The sequence below is a fragment of the Natator depressus genome, chromosome 1 (genome assembly GCF_965152275.1).
Source record: "Natator depressus isolate rNatDep1 chromosome 1, rNatDep2.hap1, whole genome shotgun sequence".
NCBI classification, from domain to species: domain Eukaryota; kingdom Metazoa; phylum Chordata; order Testudines; family Cheloniidae; genus Natator; species Natator depressus.
The window spans coordinates 344,088,249-344,109,598 of NC_134234.1; the positions used below are offsets into that span (position 1 = coordinate 344,088,249).

Genomic DNA, 21,350 nt, shown 5'->3' on the forward strand with positions numbered 1-21,350 from the left:
TTCCGCAGAACTGCTGCCTAGCCATTCGGTCCCTAGTCTGTAGCTGTGCATTGGGTTCTTCCGTCCTAAGTGCAGGACCCTGCACTTATCCTTATTGAACCGCATCAGGTTTCTTTTGGCCCAATCCTCCAATTTGTCTAGGTCCCTCTGTATCCTATCCCTGCCCTCCAGCGTATCTACCACTCCTCCCAGTTTAGTATCATCCGCAAATTTGCTGAGGGTGCAATCCACCCCATCCTCCAGATCATTTATGAAGATATTGAACAAAACCGGCCCCAGGACCGACCCCTGGGGCACTCCACTTGACACCGGCTGCCAACTAGACATGGAGCCATTGATCACTACCCGTTCAGCCCGACAATCTAGCCAACTTTCTACCCACCTTATAGTGCATTCATCCAGCCCATACTTCTTTAACTTGCTGACAAGAATACTGTGGGAGACCGTGTCAAAAGCTTTGCTAAAGTCAAGAAACAATACATCCACTGCTTTCCCTTCATCCACAGAATCAGTAATCTCATCATAGAAGGCTATTAGATTCGTCAGGCATGACCTACCCTTGGTGAATCCATGCTGACTGTTCCTGATCACTTTCCTCTCGTGTAAGTGCTTCAGGATTGATTCCTTGAGGACCTGCTCCATGATTTTTCCGGGGACTGAGGTGAGGCTGACTGGCCTGTAGTTCCCAGGATCCTCCTTCTTCCCTTTTTTAAAGATTGGCACTACATTAGCCTTTTTCCAGTCATCTGGGACTTCCGCCGTTCGCCACGAGTTTTCAAAGATAATGGCCAATGGCTCTGCAATCACATCCGCCAATTCCTTTAGCACTCTCGGATGCAACTCGTCCGGCCCCATGGACTTGTGCACGTCCAGCTTTTCTAAATAGTCCCTAACCTTATGATCACAGCTTATGATCACATGTGTTTGAATGTGGTTGTGATGTTTTCCCAAACTAATGCTGCGTTCCCTTTCCCTTTCAATAGCAGTTCTCTTTTGTAAAACACAGACTCAGTGCCTGTGAGTGGGGATGTATTGTCTCTTGGAGGCGCCTGGGGCGGTGTTAAGTTTTCCCAGATTACTGCGGTGGGGGGGCTCGAGCCAGTTCTGCACACACAGTGGTGCGGAATTCCCCCAGGAGTAGTAACATAACCCAGTCACTGTCCAACACTGACCAGTTGGAAAAAGGTCCAAGGGGTGGTATTCACGGAGCTCAGCCTGCTTAGTACTGTGGCAAATGCTTCCAGCTCTGGTGGGGCCTGATGATTACACAACCGCTAGAAACGTCCCTGCTTTGTGTCTGAGTGGAGATAAGACCAAGAGGAGGTGGGTGGGCCAGAAGAGAGAAGAAACTCTGGTTATTGCAGATATCTAGAGGGAGACGAAGTCCTGTCCCTTATCCAAAAGGCCAGGCCCATCCTGCCTCCCTCTGAGGGTCCCCTTCCTCTCCTCCACTGAGATCTGGGCAGTTCAGGACACAGTCAGAGGGGGCTGGATGGACGCCTCTATGCAGGGCCAGGATTGGGACAGAGGAGACACACACAGAACTGCATGCTCAGGAGAGTTTATTCTTGTTGTGGGCTGCAGCCACTGAGGGGAAGGGGCAGGAATGTAACTAGAATAGATACACTTCGGGGAAGAGAGTTTGCAGCTGGGGAAGTGAGATCTGGTCTTTCAGGAAGGGAGAGGACTGTCCCTTGATGCAGCAAAGGCATCGGAAAGTCTGGGACCTTGTCTGATCATGCCCAAGGAGCCCAGTTCTTTTGCATCCCAGGCACTGAGCTCCCCCTTTAGGCGCAGGCGAGCGACTCTCCTCGCTAGGGTCGATACTTGCAAACGTAGCCGTTTTTCATATGACAGTCTTTATCATTCCAGTTCTTAAAATCTAGATGGCAAAACCAATCAGTGGGGCAATGGAAGGGCGAGTGGGGCCATTCCTGCCCTTACAGTGATGTCCCTCCTCATTGCACACTGCTGAGAGAAGACCCCAGCTCCTGTGCATGAGGCTGCAAGGATGAGGAGGCTGGAGATGAAGGCCCATGTGCCTCAGACAGGGACAGGCTCCATTGTTCCATGAGGGACGCTGTGTCCAGCAAAACTATCTGCCCTCACCAGCGTCTTCAGCCCTGGCTCTGAGCCCTTTAATTTCAGCCTTTCGCTTGGGCCTCCAAATGAAATTTGTCCCCTTCTTGGGGATACCACTTTGCTGGTGGGGGAACCTGGGCCCAAAGACTAGCCCAGGTTCCGACCCAGGGACACTCTGCACAGCAGCCGTGCGCCACTCACTGCAATTCGTTGCTGCTACTTCACTGCCCCCCTCATAGCTCAGGGTTAAAATTCTCAGAGCTTCTCTCTTCCCAGCTTCAGCAAATGCGGCTAGAACGAAACTCGGGTTGTCCCCAGAGTTGCTTTGGCCAGAGAGGAGTGTGAATGCCCCTGTGGTCCCAGCCAGACACTGCCCTGTTAGCACCCGCAGCTCCTGTCACCTGAGCCTGCTGGGCTCTGATTGGCTGCTTCCATGGGGCCGCTCTCGGCAGCCCTTTGCTGCTCTTTTCCTGGGGCAGGATGTGATAGGACCACGGGGCCTCCAGTAGGGAGTGCTAAGTGCAAAGAAGCAGGCAGTGCTAAGGCCTGTCCAGAATCCAGGGAGATCGGCACCGACTCCGTGGGTGCTCAGCAGCCACTGGCAGCCCTGTGGATCAGCTCCTCCCCCCCCCCCCACTAGCAGGTGCTGCCAATCAGCCCCTCCTGCACGCCGCGATCAGCTGTTCAGCCACATGCAGGAGGTGCTGGGGTGAGGGGGAGGAGCGGAGGCAGGAAGAGGTGGGGTAGGCGTGGTGGCTTGGGGAAGGGCTGGAGTGGGCGTGGGGCCTGGGGCGGGGAAGGGGTTGAGCCCGCCCCCCGGGGAACTCAGGAAGTCGGCACCTCTGCCGAGGGATATCAGAAATACACCCATCCAGTTCTGGGAGCCAGTCCCAGCAGCCTGGTAAGCGTCCAGCACAGGTGACCTCAACCACGGCGGGGAGAACTGGCCTAACAGTGGCAGCCACCCTGGAGGGCTGTACCAATGGAGAGAAAGCAGCTCCGTGTTTGTGTGTAGACAAGCCCTTAGCAACAGACTGAAAACGTAGTAAAGTGTCACAAGGCCTGATCCTCATTTACTTCTCACTGACACCGCTCTGGCACTTCTGAAACGTCAGCCTTGGCTCTTAAGTACATAAGAACGGCCATACTGAGTCAGACCAATGGTCCATCTAGCCCAGTCTCCTGTCTTCTGACAGCGGCCACCACCAGGTGCTTCAGAGGGAATGAGCAGAACAGGTCATCATCAAGTGATCCATCCCCTGTCGCCCATTCCCAGTTTCTGGCAAACAGAGGCTAGGGACACCATCCCTGCCCATCCTGGCTAATAGCCACTGATGGTCCTATCCTCCAGGAACTTCTCTAGTTCTTTTTTGAACCCTGTTATAGTCTTGGCGTTGACAACAAAGAGATCCACAGGTTGACTGTGCATTGGGTGAAGAAATATTTCCTTTTGTTTGTTTTAAACCTGCTGCCTATTCATTTCATTTGGCGACCCCTAGCTCTTTGGTTATGAGACGGAGTAAATAACACTTCCTTATTTACTTTCTCCACACTAGTCATGATTTTATAGACCTCTATCATTTCCCCTCTTAGTCATCTCTTTTCCAAGCTGAAAAGTCCCAGTCTTATTAATCCCTCCCCATATGGAAGCCGTTCCATACCCCTAGTCATTTTTGTTGCCCTTTTCTGAAACTTTTCCAATTCCAATCGAACTTTTTTGAGACGGGGGAACTACATCTGCACGCAGTGTTCAAGATGTGGGCATACCATGGATTTAAAGAGAGGCAATAAGATATTTTGTGTCTTCTTATCTGTCCTTCTCCTAACAATTCCCAACATTCTGTTTGCTTTTTTGACTGTCGCTGCACATTGAGTGGATGTTTTCAGAGAACTCTCCACAATGACTCCAAGATCTTTCTTGAATGGTAACAGCTAATTTAGACCCCATCATTTTCTATGTATAGTTGGGATTATGTTTTCCAATGTGCATTACTTTTCATTTATCAACATTGAATTTCATCTGCCATTTTGTTGCCCAGTCACCCAGTTTTGTGAGATCTCTTTGTGAGAGGACCTTCCCTCTTATCCCATGACAGGTTACTTTGCTTAAGAGCCTTTGGTGAGGGACCTTGCCAAAGGCTTTCTGAAAATCTAAATACATGTTGACACTTTCCCAGCAAATCATGTTCATCAATGTGTCTGATAATTCTGTTCTTTCCTATAGTTAGTTTCAACCAGTTTGCCTGGTACTGAAGTCAAGTTTACCGGCCTGTAATTGCCAGAATCACTTCTGGAGCCTTTAAAAAAAATGGCCTCACATTCGCTGTCGTCCAGTCATCTGGTAAAGAAGCCGATTTAAATGATCGGTTACAGACGACAGTTAGTAGTTCTGCAATGTCGCATTTGAGTTCCTTCAGAACTCTTGGGTGATGCCATCTGGTCCTGGTGACTTATTATGGTTTAGTTTATCAATTTGTTCCAAACCCTCCTGTAATGACACCTCAATGTGGGACAGTTCGTGTTCTGTGACAGTTCGTGTTCTGTGTTCTGTGTTCAGTTCGTGTTCTCGACACGCCTGTAGGGTCCTATGTGTGCTGCTCACCCCGATGCAATCTAGAGGCAGGAGAAACAATGTTTCAACACAAAGAGACTGATTTATTTCTGTTTTCTCTGTAACTTATGTTTTTACTTCATTTACAATAAATCAGATCCATGACAAGCTGGGGAAACTGGTGCCATGTAAATGTGAGTCATGGTCAGGGTGAGGTGCGGAAAGCAAAGATGTGTCTATATAATTATTCCCATTACAGGCACTTATCTATGCTAATGCAAAAACTCAACGCTGTTAGAAGAAACTCCACACCTATTTGCTGCGTGGATGTTGGAAGGCCGCAGAGCTGGAGGATAGGTTTGCGTAGAGACAAGGATGGTCGCACCGTCCCCTCTGAGTAGAAACAGCTGCTCAGTATCAGAAGCTAAACTGTCCTCTGCGGTGATACTTACAAGACACTTGACAATGGCTGGGTAGCTGGTGGGCTGAGGCCACTGTCCATTTTGCTGACCAGTATTGTCTCCCTGTGCTCCCCTGTCCGTCTGCTGGTTTGCTCCTGTTGTCCCTTGTTGCAGACTGTAGACTCTTTGGGGCCAGACACAATGGGGTCCTGGTCCATGTCTGGGCTCCTAGACGTGACCACAAGACAGGTACCTAATAATAATTAGCAGCAGCAGCAGCAGCATGTGCCATAGTCTGAATCATTTGCAACACGAATGTCATTGTTACACAGGTGGGGAAAGTGACTCACTTCAGAAGGAGGTCTTGGTGTGTCCAGGGAAGGGAAAGGATCCCCCATTTTCTCCACATCTCCAGTCTCCTGCTCTGTTGTTGCCACGAGTGGACTTCCTCCTTTATTCAAGAGAATGACTTTCAGTCTCGTGAATGAAGTCACGTATGGCCTCAGCCTCAGTGGTCTGGGAGTTCTGCTGGAATATTTCTGCCACCTTTTCCAACTTCCTTTTCAGTTGTTGCCTCTCCGGGTAGTTGTCTGGAATGGCAAAACCTGCTTTTTACATCTCAGCTGCCTTCTGCACACTGTTCTTCTTGTAGAAGAGGAAATTTCCCCAGTGAAGGCAGACTGCCTGCTGACACTTCTTGCTGAGGCTGGGCATTGCACTCACGAGATTGAGATAAATCTCTTCTCGGTAGTGAGGTGTGTTTTCTCCATACATTTCAGCTAAAGCCAGCCTTGAAAACACAGAGGCTGGATCTTTCTGCACAGCCTTTTTGAAGGCCTCAATAGCTGCTGCCAATATTTCTTCTCTTCTGCTGGATTTGGCTCCCCACAACTGCATCTTGTAGCAGACGCCAAGGTCATAGTGAAGGAGATGGTAATTGGGGTTCAGAGAGATTGCTCGCTCTAGAATAGAAATTTTTTTTTCTACGAATTCCCGTTCAAAGAACTTGGCTGCACGTCTCAGGACCTCAGGGTCCAGGCTGTTCTGAACAACATCTTCTAAGAGGGCTTCTGCTTGCTGTCTATCCGATTCCTTAAGGATCTCGGCTAAATACACCTTAGCTTCATAGTTTTGCGGCTGTTCAGGGATAATGTCTTCCAACTTCTCTCTGGCTTCATTCCAAGACGTAGAATTGTATGAGTGATCCCATGATGCAAAGGCTGCGATTGCCAACCCAGCAAGAAATTCCCCATTCGCTTCGTCTTCTCCTAATGCCATTTGGAAACACTCTGTGGCTTCTTTGCCATTGCGGAAGCCTGCTGCCAGGAGAGACCAGCCTTTCTGTGCATGTATCTCAGGGATCTGAGCTGCATGTGGAGAGCGGCTCTTCAGGAAGCTGCAGATCTTTCTAACCTTGTCCAGGTAAAGTTCAACCAAATCATAGTGGGCCAAGTGATAATAGGTCCAGGCGTAGTTTCCGTAAATGACCAGGACCTGCCGGGGGAAGTTATCTGGGTGATCTCTTTGCAGAATCTTTTCGGCTTCTCTAAGGCTTTGCAGAGCATCTTCATATTGCCCCTGCAGGTGGCAGAGATAAGCCTGCATGGCAAGGAGCGTGGGCTGGTTCTGGTAGTGAGTGTGGGCAATCCTGAGAGCCAGAGTTTGGAGGAGGTGAACTGCATCTACCTGGTCTCTGATTTCAGAGTTCCAGGTGAAGTGGCACTGGAGGGCCTGCAGCTTCTCCTTCAGACGCAGGGTGCTGCAAAGAGAGGGAAAAATGAGACTCCATTTGGGCTGAATGAATTTCCACTATATGCTACAATCCTGGGGCAGTGATTACAGAGTGACAGGGCTTCTTTCCGGTTAAAAGCAAATTGCTAAGTGGCAACAAAGAACTAAGCCTGGATTTCAGTGTCTGACGTCCTCACTCTCCCATGCATGGGACCAGTATGAATGGGTTGAATCTAATCTTTGTGAAATCCTCTTAGTACTTCCTGTGTCCTAGAAAGCAACACTGCCAAACCCCATGACTCATTGCAATAGATGCAGCCTGTGGTATTTGTTATGTCACAGAAAGCTCCCCACTTGGTAACGTCAGGAGAATTTCTCAGGGGGTGTCAAGGTTCCTCCCCCCCTCTGAACGCTAGGGTACAGATGTGGGGACCTGCATGAAAACCTCCTAAGCTTATCTTTACCAGCTTAGGTCAAAAACTTCCCCAAGGTCCAAAATATTCCACCATTTGCCTTGGATTGGCCGCTACCACCACCAAACAAATACTGGTTACTGGGGAAGAGCTGTTTGGAAACGTCTTTCCCCCCAAAATACTTCCCAAAACCTTGCACCCCACTTCCTGGACAAGGTTTAGTAAAAAGCCTCAACAATTTGCCTAGGTGACTACAGACCCAGACCATTGGATCTTAAGAACAATGAACAATCCTCCCAACACTTGCACCCCCCCCTTTCCTGGGAAATGTTGGAAATTAGGTGACCACAGACCCAAACCCTTGGATCTGAGAACAATGAAAAAGCATTCAGTTTTCTTACAAGAAGACTTTTAATAGAAATAGGAGTAAATAGAAGTAAAGAAATCCCCTCTGTAAAATCAGGATGGTAGATACTTTACAGGGTAATTAGATTCAAAAGATAGAGAATCCGTCTAGGCAAAACCTTAAGTTACAAAAAAGATACACAGACAGAAATAGTTATTCTATTCAGCACAATTCTTTTCTCAGCCATTTAAAGAAATCATAATCTAACACATACCTAGCTAGATTACTTACTAAAAGTTCTAAGACTCCATTCCTGGTCTATCCCTGGCAAAAGCAGCATATAGACAGACAGAGACCCTTTGCTTCTCTCCCTCCTCCCAGCTTTTGAAAGTATCTTGTCTCCTCATTGGTCATTTTGGTCAGGTGCCAGCGAGGTTACCTTTAGCTTCTTAACCCTTTACAGGTGAGAGGAGTTTTCCTCTGGCCAGGAGGGATTTTAAAGGGGTTTACCCTTCCCTTTATATTTATGACAGGGGGAAATAACAATGTACAACGTTTGTTCAAAATGTGTTTACCTGTTTGAATGCTCCTCCAGCACCAGAGCTGCTAAGTGAGAGTATTTAGAAGTGATTATTTTGTTGTGCAGTTCACCTTTAGGGCCGAAGCTAGCTATTAACTGGAATATTTGATGCGTGTTATTCCAAGCCAAAATGTACATCATGATGTCACAAAACAGAGCCCACAAAACAAAGGGATTTGCCATGTAAGAACTTGGTGAATGTGGAGCTAAGGTTGCAAATGCAGTCTGGACCAATAATGTAAGGTATGGGGGTTAACCTTAATAGAAATGTAACTTTTAAGGAGCTGATATCTAGAAAACTGAATCTTCAGGGAGCGCTTAAACCCCCTCAAACATTGGAAATCATCTGGCTGCCCACTGGGGTCATTTATGTCCTGGGATATGTATATGTGTGTGTGGAGAGAGAGTCTCGCACTGACTTCACTGGGGGCCATTTATCCAAGGAGACAGGAAGGGCCTGACTCTCATTTACACAAAGGCTAGTTCCCAGCACGCTGGCAGCGTAAAGCGAGTGTAAATGGAAAGGCCCCTTTGCACGGCCAGGGTGCTGTGAAATGGCCGCAGGGTGTGTCTACCCTGCAGTGAGAGGTGGGACCGTAGCATGGGCTGCCCTACCCGCACTAGCTGTAACCTAGATATCACAGCTAAAAACAGCAGTGACACTTGGCGGTGCAGGACCTGCAAGCCCATCTGGCCCCCAGGTACATACTTGTGTTTCTAGGCCACATCCGGGTCTGCGCCACTGCGGCTTCACTGCTCGGTTTAGTCCCACTAGCTAGATTAAAGCTCGCATGGGGATGCCTACCTGAGCTAGACACACCTGCGACTGCACTGTAGCCATAACCTTAGTATCAATGGGAACGGGGCCCACTCTAGTCAGCAGGCAGGAGAGAAATGTAATGGGGAGATGCTGAGGGTCGGCAGAATGTAAATATTTTGTCTCTGGCCATTTAATTGAGACAATGGAGGCCTGTTACACCCCTCCCCCTGCTGTGCATCCTGCATGCAGATGTGGTTGCCCCATCTCAAAACAGATATATTGGAATGGGAAAAGGTTTAGAAAAGGGCAACAAAAATGATTAGGGGTATGGAACGGCTTCCATGTTAGGAGAGATTAATAAGACTGGGATTGCTCATCTTGGAAAAGAGACGACTAAGGGGGGATATGATTGAGGTCTATACAGTCATGACTGGTGTGGAGAAAGTAAATAAGGAAGTGTTATTTACTCCTCATAACCCAAGAACTATCGGTCACCAAATGAAATGAATAGGCAGCAGGTTTCAAAGAAAGAAATGGAAGTATTTCTTCCCACGATGCACAGTCAACCTGTGGAACTCTTTGTTGTGAAGGCCAATAAAGAACTAGAGACATTCATGGAGGACAGGTCCATCAATGACTATTAGCCAGGATGGGCAGGGATGGTGTCCCTGCCTCTGTTTGCCAGAAGCTGGGAATGGGTGACAGGGGATGGATCACCTGAGGATTCTCTGTTCTGTTCATTCCCTCTGGGGCACCTGCCGTTGGCCACTGTTGGAAGACAGGACAATGGGCTAGATTGACCTTTGGTCTGACCCACTGTGGCCGTTCTTATGGACTCTGTGGATGCAATGTCTGTTCTTTGTTCTGGAATTGGCCTGGATACAGCTGAAACCCTAAGAATTGAAGGCATAAACACACCTGAGAGTTATTTCTATGAGACTTTCTGATTCCTTCCTTTTCTTGAACTCAGAACAAAAACTGATGACACTATGTTTTTCAGTTAAAATGTAAAATTGCACAGCAGCCATTGCTCTACAACCCAGCACGGGACAGAACCTGCCACCCCTTGGGAGTTAAATGATGTCCTCTCACCTAACTCTCATTCTCCATCCTTTCTGACCTCTGTGCTGCTTTTCATACTGTCAACCATGACATCCATCCCAACCTCCTGGGACCTCATGAAGAGGTTACATAAGAGTGGCCCTATTGGGTCAGACCAAAGGTCCATCTAGCCCAGTGTCCTGTCTTCTGACAGTGGCCAATGCCAGGTGCCCCAGAGGGAATGGACAGAACAGGGAATCATCAAGTGATCCATCCCCTGCTGCCCATTCCCAGCTTCTGGCAATCGGAGGCAAGTTACACTTAGAGCTTGGTGTTGCATCCCTGCCCATCCTGTCAATAGCCCTTGATGGACCTGTCCTCCATGAACTTACCTAGTTCTTTTTTGAACCCTACTATTGTTTTGGCCTCACAACATCCCCTGGCAACCAGTTCCACAGGTTGACTGTACGTTATATAAAGAAATACTTCCTTTTGTTTGTTTTAAACCTGCTGCCTATTAATTTCATTGGGTGATCCCTAGTTATTGTGTTATGTAAAGGACTAAATAACACTTCCTTATTCACTTTCTCTACACCAGTCAAGATTTTATAGACCTTTATCATATTCCCCCCTTAGCCATCTCTTTTCCAAGCTGAAAACTCCCAGTTTTTTTAATCTCTCCTCAGATGGAAGCTGTTTCATACCCCTAATCATTTTTGTTGCCCTTCTCTCTACCTTCTCTATTGCAGTATATCTTTTTTGAGCTGGGGCAACCAGATCTGCATGCAGTATTTAAGATATGGGTGTGCCATGAATTTATATAGGGGTATTATCATATTTTCTATTTGATCTATCCCTTTCCTAATGGTTTTTAACATTCTGTCAGCCTTTTTTGACTGCCATCGCACAGTGAGCAGATACTTTCAGAGAGGTATCCACAATGACTCCAAAGTCTTTCTTGAGTGGTAACAGTTAATTTAGAACCCAGCATTTTGTATGTGTAGTTGGGATTATGTTTTCCAATGTGCATTTCTTTGCACTTATCAACATAGAATTTCATCTGCCATTTTGTTGCGCAGTCACCCTGTTTTGTGAGATCCTTTTAACTCTTCTCAGTCTGCTTTGGACTTAACTATCTTGAGTAATTTTATATCATCCGCAAATTTTGCCACATCACTGTTTACCCCCTTTTCCAGATTATTTATGAAAACGTTGAACAGTCCTGTCCCAGTACTGACCCTTGGGGAACACCGCTACTCACCTCTCTCCATTCTAAAAACTGACCATTTATTCCTGCCCTTTGTTTCCTGTCTTTTAATTGGTTACTGATCCATGAGAGGACCTTCCTTCTTATCTCATAACAGCTTCCTTTGCTTATGAGCCTGTGGTGAGGGACCTTGTCAAAGGCTTTCTGAAAGTGCAAGTACACTACTTCCCCTGGATCAGCCTTGTCCATATATTTGTTGACCTCCTCCAAGAATTGTAATAGGTTGGTGAGGCATGATTTCCCTTGACAAAACCCATGTTGACTCTTCCGCAACAAATAGGATGTATTAGCAGGAGCGTCGTAAGCAAGACACAAGAAGTAATTTTTCTGCTCTACTCCACGCTGATACAGCTTCAGCTGGAGCATTGCGTCCAGCTCTGGGCGCCACATTTCAGGAAAGATGTGGACAAATTGGAGAAAGTCCAGAGGAGAGCAACAAAAATGATTCAAGGTCTATAAAAGATGACTTATGAGGAAAGATTGAAAAAGCTGGGTTTAGTCTGGAGAAGAGAAGACTGGGAGGGGACATTTATGCACTTGAAAACGGTTATAAAGATTGTTACAAGGAGGAGGGAGAAAAATTATTCTTGTTAACCTCTGAGGATAGGGTAAGAATCAATGGACTTAAATTGCAGCCAGGGTGTTTTAGGTTGGACATTAGGAAAAACTTCCTGACTGTCAGGGTGGTTATGCACTGGAATAAAGTGCCTAGGGAGTGTGATGGCGTGGCTGCCTGCCACTGGCAGAAATGGGGTTAAAAGCAGCCCTACGGAGAGTGAGCTGTAGGCAGCCAATTAGAAAGGGGCTGAGAGAAGCAGACAATCATGACCTGGCAGGCGCATATAAGAAGGGCTGCACGGCATAGCAGAGTTCAGTAGCTGAATGGAGTTTGTGGGGAGAAGACCAGGCTCTGAGCAGGAAGAAGGAGTGCCAGCACCTGGGATAGAGCAGTGCTGCAAGCAGGGGCTGGGGGAGCTAGAGAGAGCTCTGGGCTGGTTGCTACAACCTGCAGGCTGAGAACCTGAGGTATGGGCAGAAAAGGGTGCTGCAGCTACATGGGAAGTGGCCCTGGGACAATGGACTGAAGTTGCCACTGGAGGAGTGGCTGAACAGAGACCGTGGGTCCCCCGGAAGGGGGAGAACACAGAGGGTGGCAAGCCAGGGGGCAGTGTCACTGAAGAGGACTCTACAGTTCTGGGAGCGGCGTGGGTGTCACGGAGTCCCCGGGCGATGCTCTGGAACTGCTCCCTACAAAGCCAGGCAGGACTCTGGGGCAGTCGCCTTTTTTCAGGACACACAGCTTCCACCTTCCTGGGTCTGACCTCGGAGCATTCAGCATCCTCTCCCCTCCGTGCGCTTCCCCCAGCGAGCCTGCCCAGGCGGGGTCCTGGGGAAGCCAGAGGGTCCTGCCCCCCAACTTCGCAGTCGGACGTGACTCTCAGCCAGCCAGTAAAAACAGAAGGTTTATTAGACGACAGGAACATGGTCTAAAACAGAGCTTGTAGGTGCAGAGAACAGGACCCCTCAGCTGGGTCCATTTTGGGGGGCAGTGAGCCAGACAACCATGTCTGTACTTCACTCCATGTCTCCAGCCAGCCCCAAACTGAAACTCCCTCCAGCCGCACCTCCTCTGGGCTTTGTCCCTTTCCTGGGCCAGGAGGTCACCTGATTCCTTTGTTCTCCAACCCTTTAGCTCTCACCTTGCAGGGGGGAAGGGCCCAGGCCATCAGTTACCAGGAAACAGGGTGTCGGCCATTCTCTGTGTCCAGACCCCTGCACACACCTGCCCTCTAGGGCTCTGCAGTGATCATACACCCTTACTCCACCACCAAGATACTCAAGAACTGTATAGGGGAAACTGAGGCACCCCCACACTATTCAGAGGAAACATTAAGAAGAGTCCCACTTCGTCACAGTGGGTCCTGGATCAAAAGTGATGGCAACAAGGCACCACCAGAGGAGGGGGCCCTGGTGAGTAGAGCTAATTCCTATCACAGCCAGCAGGAGGCGCCACAGTGGCGAATCCCATCCCATCACAGGGAGGTTGTGGAATCTCTGTCAAAAAGTAGGTTAGACAATCCCCTGTCAGTGATGGTCTAGATAATACTTAGTCCTGCCTTGAGTGCAGGGCACTGAACTAGAAGACCTCTCGAGGTCCCTTCCAGTCCTATGATTCTATGAAATTGTGTTCATCTGTGTCTGATAATTCTGTTCCTCATTATAGTTTCAATCACTTTGCCTGGTAGTGAAGTGAGGCTTACTGGACTGTAATTGCCAGGATCACCTCTGGAGCTTTTTTAGAAATTGGTGTCACATTAGCTATCCTCTAGTCATCTGGTACAGAAGCTGGTTTAAATGATAGGTTACATACATAGGTTTTAGGACTGGACATTTCATTTCTGTTTAACTAGCTTCCTCATTTTTGTGTAGTTCCCCTTTCTGAAATTAAATGCTCCTGTGTTGGACTTCTTTGGTGGTCCCCTCCCCCCAGATATGTTCAATTTAATTATTTTATGGATGCTATCACAAAGCGGTTCAGCTAGATTCACCTCTTGGGCTGGATCCTGTGCTCCCGTTTAGAACTAAATCAAGCATGTAGAAGCACTTGTCCAGACTCTAGGGAGATGGGGATAAAAATCTCGGAGCAGAAGGAATTATGGTCCTTTTATCCTGTTAAGATTCTCAGGGGCAAAGATTCCTAAACACAAGCAAGAGATCCGCAGGACTAACCTGGGTTAGCCCTAATGGACACATCGAGCTGGCATATTTCATCAGCTCTGGCACCATGTGAATCCTAAGACTGCAACACGTTTTTGTGTGTATGGTTACTTGTTTTAACTTTGTAAATAATGCTCTTATTTCTTTTTCCTGGTTAATAAATCCTAGTTTACTAGAGAAATGTCTACAAGTGTTGTCTTTGGTGTGAGATCTAAGGTGCAAATTGAGCTGAGTGTAAGTGAATGGTCCTTTGTGAGTGAGACTAACCTGAATATTTTGTGATCTTTGGTGTAAAGCAACCATGTGCCACAGAGCAAGCTTGCCTGGGTTGCAAGAGAGATTGGAATGCCCCAGGGGACTGTCTGTGGCCCCACGGTAAAGCTGCCTAGAGCCTGAGGGGTTCAAACTTGTCACTTGGTTGGTGAAATCGAAGTATAGAACTCCCAGCCAGTTTGGGGTTTGTGCTGTGGTTCTTAAAAGTCTGCCTTGAGGCTGGTATTCTCACTCATGAGCCACTCCAGCAAGTGTGACAATAAATACGCTTCCCCATGGCCCTGCGGAGCCGCCTCCGGGCTCTCACGGCACAAGGGGGCTTGGAGCTCCGATGGACACAGTTCTCCATAGCCCTGCAGAGCCACCCCTGTGACTGGCACAGCCTCCATCCCTGACACAGAGGGTCGCTCAGGGCCGCATTGCCCTCTAGGCCCTGCCCTCACCAGCCACACTGCCAATGGGTGAAGTTTTCCGCAGCCATTTTGGCTGCTATCTCCCATTACTCTCAATGGGGCTGAAGGCAGCAAGATGGCTGCCATTTCCCTACAGGCTGTCTGCACGTGGCAGGGAAGTTGCCTGTAATGAAGAGGGCAGCCATCTCCGACTGTGTTCAGTGAGACCCAAGCCCGGTGCAGCAGAGTGACCACCTTTGTTGGATGGAAGAAAGGGGGAAAAAAACCGCAGGAGAATTAAGTTATGGATGGTCATCATAAGGGCCGAATCAATGAAATAAGGGACAGTCCTATAAAATAAAGAACGGGTGGTCATCCTAACACTGAGAGGCAAAATGTCTGGCGCTCCATGAGGGTTGCGTTGGGGGCTAGCCAGGACATGGTTACGTCTCAGGAACAGCAGAGCCCTGTAAAGGGAGGGTGGAGAAGCTCTCGGGGGCAGGAGGCAGATTTAAGGTTTGTAGGGAATGGGGGGGTAGGAGGCGGGGCGGGGGACAGGAAAGAGGCTGGTGGTGCAGGTGAAAGGATAGGGATGGGATGGGAGAGAGATGGAGGGGATCAGCTTGTGTGTCAGCTGGGGGAGAGCAGGAAGCCGTCCCGGTGTAAGGGGGCTGCTGGCCCCGCACTGACACTGAGTGGGGTTGTTTGGCTGCCCTCTGCCAATAGCGGGGAAGGGCCACGGAGAAATTAGAATCCTGAGACTGGCAGTCCCTGGGGCCAATGGGCAGGGGTCAATACTCTAGGTCAGGCTGATTGACAGGGCGGGCAGGCCAATGAGGGAGTCAGGAGCCTGGGGGCCTGTCCTCCGTGTGCGCTGGAGCTCCCTGAGCCAGGGCAGGGCTGAGCTAAGGGGAGAGCAGCCGCCAGAGCTGGGCAGGAGGCAGAGCTGCAGCAGCCAGGGGGCCGGAGCTGGGGAGCTGGAGCGGGGGTGGTGGTGGAGAGGATGCTGGAGCGGGGGCAGGCGCTGGAGCCCGAGCAGCCCGGGAGTGGGGTGGGGTGGGGTGGGGTGGGGGGGCGCTGGAGCCGGAGCACCCTGGGTTTGGGGGTGTTTACACAGGGGAGGAGCAGGAAGGGCTGGGAGAGGAATACCCCACAGCTGCTGGGTTGAGGTCCTTGGACTGGCATCCGGGGCAGAGGGCGGGCCGGGTTCCCCCACCAGTCAGTGCTGGGGTGACACATGAGGGAGAGCCCCTGGGGGTGGTGGGGGCCGTCTGGAGCAGCCTGCGATGACACCCGGCCGGGGCAGAACGTTAACATGAGGTGATCGGGGGGGCTCAGGGAGAGGGAAGCGCGGCTGCTCCCAGCGCGTGAGAGGCCAGGGCGTGACCAAGGGGCTCGACGGGCTGAGTAAGCACGGGAAGGGGCATCCGAGCTAATTCCCCAGATGAGCCAGAAGACGGTGCTGCCCAGGGGTGAGTAGCACCAACCCTGTCACGCCATCTCAGCTCTCCACTGTGCCCACAGAATGGTCGCTCTGGTCCCCATAAAACTGCCTGAACCCCCGTAGCTGGGTCTACGTGGCTCCTTTCCAGCTCTGAGTGGTGATACATCCATCCACAAACAGCTGCTGGGAGGGGCCCCCAACCCCGGACAGCCCTGGGGCAGGTACCTGCTGACTGCCCAGGTTTGCTGTGGAAAGGGATTGCGGCTGGAAGCAGGGCACCTGCTCTGCGTGCAAAGCAGCCCCCAACCAGATAAGAGCTTTCCTGTGTTTTGCCCCTTCCCCAAGCTCCCCGTGGATCTACGCCCCGTCCCCTCCAGCATCCCCCGACAGGGCAAACCTGCCAGTTCCAACCCCCCTCTCACTCACTCACACCCAGCCTGCCCTGGCTGTCTGCTTATCCCTTCATCGCAGCGCAAAGGGGCCCGTGGTGTTTGGACGCGCCTGGCCAGCTGGCAGTGCTGGGGTGAGCGTGTTCACCTGCACCTGATGGGGTCGCTGTGCCTGAGGGGTTGGAGCACACAGGACCCCTGGGAGGGCTTTTGAACGTGCCAGGTAAGGAGCCTTTACCCCTGCCCCACCCCTTTGTCCACCTCACCCACCTGAGAGTTTAGGGTCCTTTATGGTAATCCCTTGAGTGCCCAGCAGACCTCAAAGGTACCCCCTTAGCTGTCTAAGCGTCTATGGCTGCTTTTCCAAAGGGCTAGCAGTGTCTACTGAAAACCATGGAGAATCTTCCTCACCCTACCCCATTGAGAACAATAGAGGATTCCACCGCCCACCCCCCACCCCCCTGAGAATACTGCAGGGGTCTTGGACCCCAGCTGAGAACAATGGGAGCTGCTGTGTGCTGAGCTCTTTGGTAAATCTGGACACTCATTTCCACCAAGCGAGCTTCTGAAACTCCAGCCTTGGCTCCAGCTCTATTAGTGACTGTCACGGTGGTTTACTGTGAGTTCGAAGCGCCCGTGGGGTCCTGTGTGTGCTGCTCACCCTGATGCAATCTAAGGGCACGGAAAGGAATGTTCCAAGATGGTGTAATTGACTGATTTCTGTTTTCTCAGTTACTTTTATTGTAAATGAAATAAAACCATAGCAGATCAGTGACAAGCTGGGGATGAAGGTGCCATGTCAATGTGAGTCATTGTCAGTGAGAGGTGCTGAAAGCAAAGATGGGACTCATGATATAGACACACTACAGGCACTCAGCCATGCAAATACAAAAACTCAACGCTGTTAGAAGAAACTCCATTCTTATTTGCTGCGTGGACGTTAGAAGGCAGCAGAGCTGGAAGGTAGGTTTGCTTAGAGACAAGGATGGTCGCACTGTCCCCTCTGAGTAGAAACAGCTGCTCAGTGTCAGAAGCTAAACTGTCCTCTGCGGTGATACTTACAAAACACTTGACAACGGCTGGTGGGCTGAGACCACTGTCATTTTGCTGACCAGTATTGTCTCTTTGTGCTCCTCCGTCTGTCTGCCGGTTCCCTCCTGTTGTCTCTCGTTGCAGACGGTAGACTCTTTGGGGCCAGACGCAATGGGGTCCTGGTCCATGTCTGGGCTTCTAGGTGCTATCAGAAGAAAGGTAGCTAATAATAATTATAAGAAACAGCAGCAAGATGTGCTGTGGTCTGAACAATTCAGGGAACCCAGAATCATTTGCATCACGAATATCACTGTTACACAGGTGGGGAAAGTGACTCACTTAAGAAAGAGGTCGTGGTGTGTCCACGGAAGGGAAGGGAAAGGATCCTGCATTTTCTCTCCTTCTCCAGTCTCCTGCTCTGTTGTTGCCACCAGTGGATCTCCCCATGTACCACGGACTTTCATTCTCTTGAATGAAGTAATGTATGGCCTCAGCCTCTGTGGTTTGGAAGCTCTGCTGGAATTCTCCTGACACCTCTTCCAACCTGCTTTTCAGTTGTTGCCTCTCCAGGTAGTTGTCTGGAATGGCAAAACCTGCTTTGTACATCTTAGCTGCCTCCCACACTGACTTCTGCTTGTAGAAGAGGAAATCCCCCCAGTGAAGGTAGACTGCCTGCTGACACTTCTTGCTGAGGCTGGGCATTTCACTCAGGAGATTGAGATAAATCTCTTCTTGGTAGTGAGGTGTGTTTTCTCCATACATTTCAGCTAAAGCCAGCCTTGAAAACACAGAGGCTGGATCTTTCTGCACAGCCTTTTTGAAGGCCTCAATAGCTGCTGCCAATATTTCTTCTCTTCTGCCTGACTTGGCCTGCTCCAGTTGTTTCTTGTAGCAGACGCCAAGGTCATAGTGAAGGAGATGATAATTGGGGTTCAGAGAGATTGCTTGCTCTAGAACAGAGATTGCTTTTTCTATGAATTCTGGTTGAAAGAACTTGGCTGCATGTCTCAGGACCTCAGGGTCCAGGCTATTCTGAACAACATCTTCTAAGAGGGCTTTGGCTTGCTGTCTATCACACTTCTTAAGGATCTTGGCTAAATACACCTTAGCTTCATAGTTTTGCTGCTGTTCATGGAGAATGGCAACCAACTTCTTTTTGGCTGCTTCCCGAAGTACAGGCTTGTGTGAGTGAGTCCACGATGCAAAGACCGCAATTGCCAACCCAGCAAGAAATTCCCCATTTGCTTCGTCTTCTCTTAATGCAATTTGGAAACACTTTGTGGCTTCAGTGCCATTGCGGAAGCCTGCTGCCAGGAGAGACCAGCCTTTCTGTGCATGTATCTCAGGGATCTGAGCTGCATGTGGAGAGCGGCTCTTCAGGGAGCGGCAGATCTCTCTAACCTTGTCCAGGTAAAGCTCAACCAAATCATAGTGGGCCAAGTGATAATAGATCCAGGCGTAGTTTCCATAAATGACCAGGACCTGCCGGGGGAAGTTATCTGGGTGATCTCTTTGCAGAATCTCTTCGGCTTCTCTAAGGCTTTGCAGAGCGTCTTCATATTGCCCTTGCAGGTGGCAGAGATAAGCCTGCATGGCAAGGAGCGTGGGCTGGTTCTGGTAGTGAGTGTGGGCAATCCTGAGAGCCAGAGTTTGGAGGAGGTGAACTGCATCTACCTGGTCTCTGATTTCAAAGTTCCAGGTGAAGTGGCACTGGAGGGCCTGCAGCTTCTCCTTCAGACGCAGGGTGCTGCAAAGAGAGGGGAAAATGAGACTCCATCTGGGCTGAATGAATTTCCACTACATGCTGCAATCATCCCCACCACCATGACAGGGAGCGACACTGCCCCCCACCTCCAGTGAGTACCCCTGCTGCAGGTATCCCCTTCAGCACCCACCAATTGTACCCCCACCCCCACATTCCCTCCCCCTCCCCACTCGGCAGTGTCCTCTTTTTGGGAACCTGAAATATGGTCACCCTGGAACAAGCACCACACTGAACAATAGAACAACCTTCCCCCCCCCCGCCTTGTTAGACTCACAGGACCACCCCCCCCGCCTTGCTAGAGACACAGCCCCCCCCACCCCCCAGCTGTCCCTGCGCTCTGGTCTGGTGCCGGTGCCCTGCGCTCAGGGTGGTGCTGGGGGGGCAGTGGGGCTACGTGCAGCTGGTTCCCCTCCCAGCAGCCTCCCCCGCGCTGTAGCTCCGGGCTCCTGCTGCTGCTGCCTTTTCTCTCTGCATCTCCTGGGCTGGTCCCGTCCCGCCCCCCAGCTGCCCCTTGGCTCCAGCTCCCCAGGGATCAGAGTTAATCTCTCCCCCCCGCCCCACACGCACCCGCAGCCAGGTTTTGCAGAGGGGCGCGGAGGGGAGCAGGAGTTACAAGGCCAGTGAATAGTCTGGTAACAGCCACGTGGATGTTAGAAACTACAACAGAGAGAAGGAGGACTTGTGGCACCTTAGAGACGAACCAATTTATTTGAGCATAAGCTTTCGTGGGCTAGAGAATGCATCCGATGAAGTGAGCTGTAGCTCAGGAAAGCTTATGCTCAAACAAATTGGTTCATCTCTAAGGTGCCACAAGTCCTCCTTTTCTCTTTGTGAATACAGACTAACAGGGCTGCTCCTCTGAAACACAACGGAGAGGGGGCACAAGGCTGGGGGGGGCACTCTCTTACCGGCTCCTCCGTTGATGCGGAGCGAAGCCGGAGTGACAGCTGGCCAGAGGGGGAGTTCTCCGTGAAGGTACAGCGAGGGGAGCTCGCAGGGGAGGTGTCAACAGTGACCTGCACTAGCCCTGAGAGGCACCAGCCTGGAGAGTCAACAGGACGCAGAATCACCCCAGAGTGACCGCGCCCCAGAGATTTAAAAGCCGGAGATTTACAGCCCAGAAATGCGCAGAGGGGGGTGGCAAGCTGTCTGACTTTAGCCCTCGCTGGAAATGTCCCCCCCGCCCAGCGACCCCAATGCTCCTACCTCATTGCGATCCGCTGAGTCCCAGGCAGGGGAGGTGACGGCTCCTTTCACTGCCCCGGGTTTCTTCCCACGGTGTGGAAGTGCCCGGTTCTGGGAGAGACCCGAGTTCTGCCCGGGCAGGACGGACTGTGGCCGCCCGGGCGATGCTGCCCTTCATACGCAGGGCGGGTTGCTCGCTGGGGATCTCGCTGGTTTGGCTGGGGAGCTGCCTTTCCCCAGGAAGCGAGAGTGAGCAGGAGAAAAGGAAACTGAAACTTAACTTTCACTTCCCCTTGTCATCTTCAGCGTCCGCTCAGCCCGAGTCGCCACCTGCAGCTCCATGGGTGACATGGGGCTAGTTATGGGGTGTGTGTGTGTGTGTGTGTGTGTGCGCACACACGCGCTTGCACACGTACAATCCTGGCCTGGGCTTCCCAGCACACAGACGGGGTCACTCACCATCACCACGCCGCGGCGCGCTCCCCGCTACGCCCCCAACCAGCTCCACAGCCCCCTGCCCCGAACCGGTTGCCCGTGTCCCGGCCCCGGCCAGCCCTTCCCCACCACCGAGGGGTGTTCGTATCGCCCTCATGCACTTCCAGGGCCCTGCCTGGGCACAGAGCAGCGAGGAGCAGAGGGCGATGACGGAGGCAGGGCAATTAGCCAAAGGTGAGAGCTTTGTACCTGCTCCCCCAGGTCTCCTCCTCTCCCCGAACCCTCCCCCAGCTTTATCCGCGCAGGGTGCGATTTTCCAAAGGGGGGTCCCCCTCCCCCCGGTTTAGACACCCAGGCCCCACTGGCTGCCAGCGTGAGCCATGCTCCTCAGTCACTTCGGCACTTTTGAAAATGCCTCCCCCACATAGAAATTAAACCCTCTAAAGTGAGGAAATAATAGTCAGGTTGTGACCGTATAGATCATTGTTGCAACCACTGTTATATATTTGCAGCAAATATGGTACAGAGGTTGTCGTGTGAGGTGT

The 21,350-nt window shown here is 50.8% G+C and overlaps 1 protein-coding gene and 1 pseudogene across 1 annotated transcript; both read right to left on the minus strand.

Annotated features, from left to right (window-relative positions):
- Positions 1–5,385: 5,385 nt before the first annotated feature.
- LOC141991805 (interferon-induced protein with tetratricopeptide repeats 2-like) lies at positions 5,386–17,608 on the minus strand (annotated as a pseudogene).
- On the minus strand, positions 17,071–20,396 carry LOC141991863 (interferon-induced protein with tetratricopeptide repeats 5-like). Its single transcript, XM_074960285.1, has 2 exons — positions 20,392–20,396; positions 17,071–19,167 (listed from the first exon to the last, which is right to left on the minus strand). Exons 1-2 carry the CDS (start codon positions 20,394–20,396, stop codon positions 17,760–17,762), a joined length of 1,413 nt encoding a protein of 470 aa, XP_074816386.1. The 3' UTR covers positions 17,071–17,759.
- Positions 20,397–21,350: the final 954 nt, after the last annotated feature.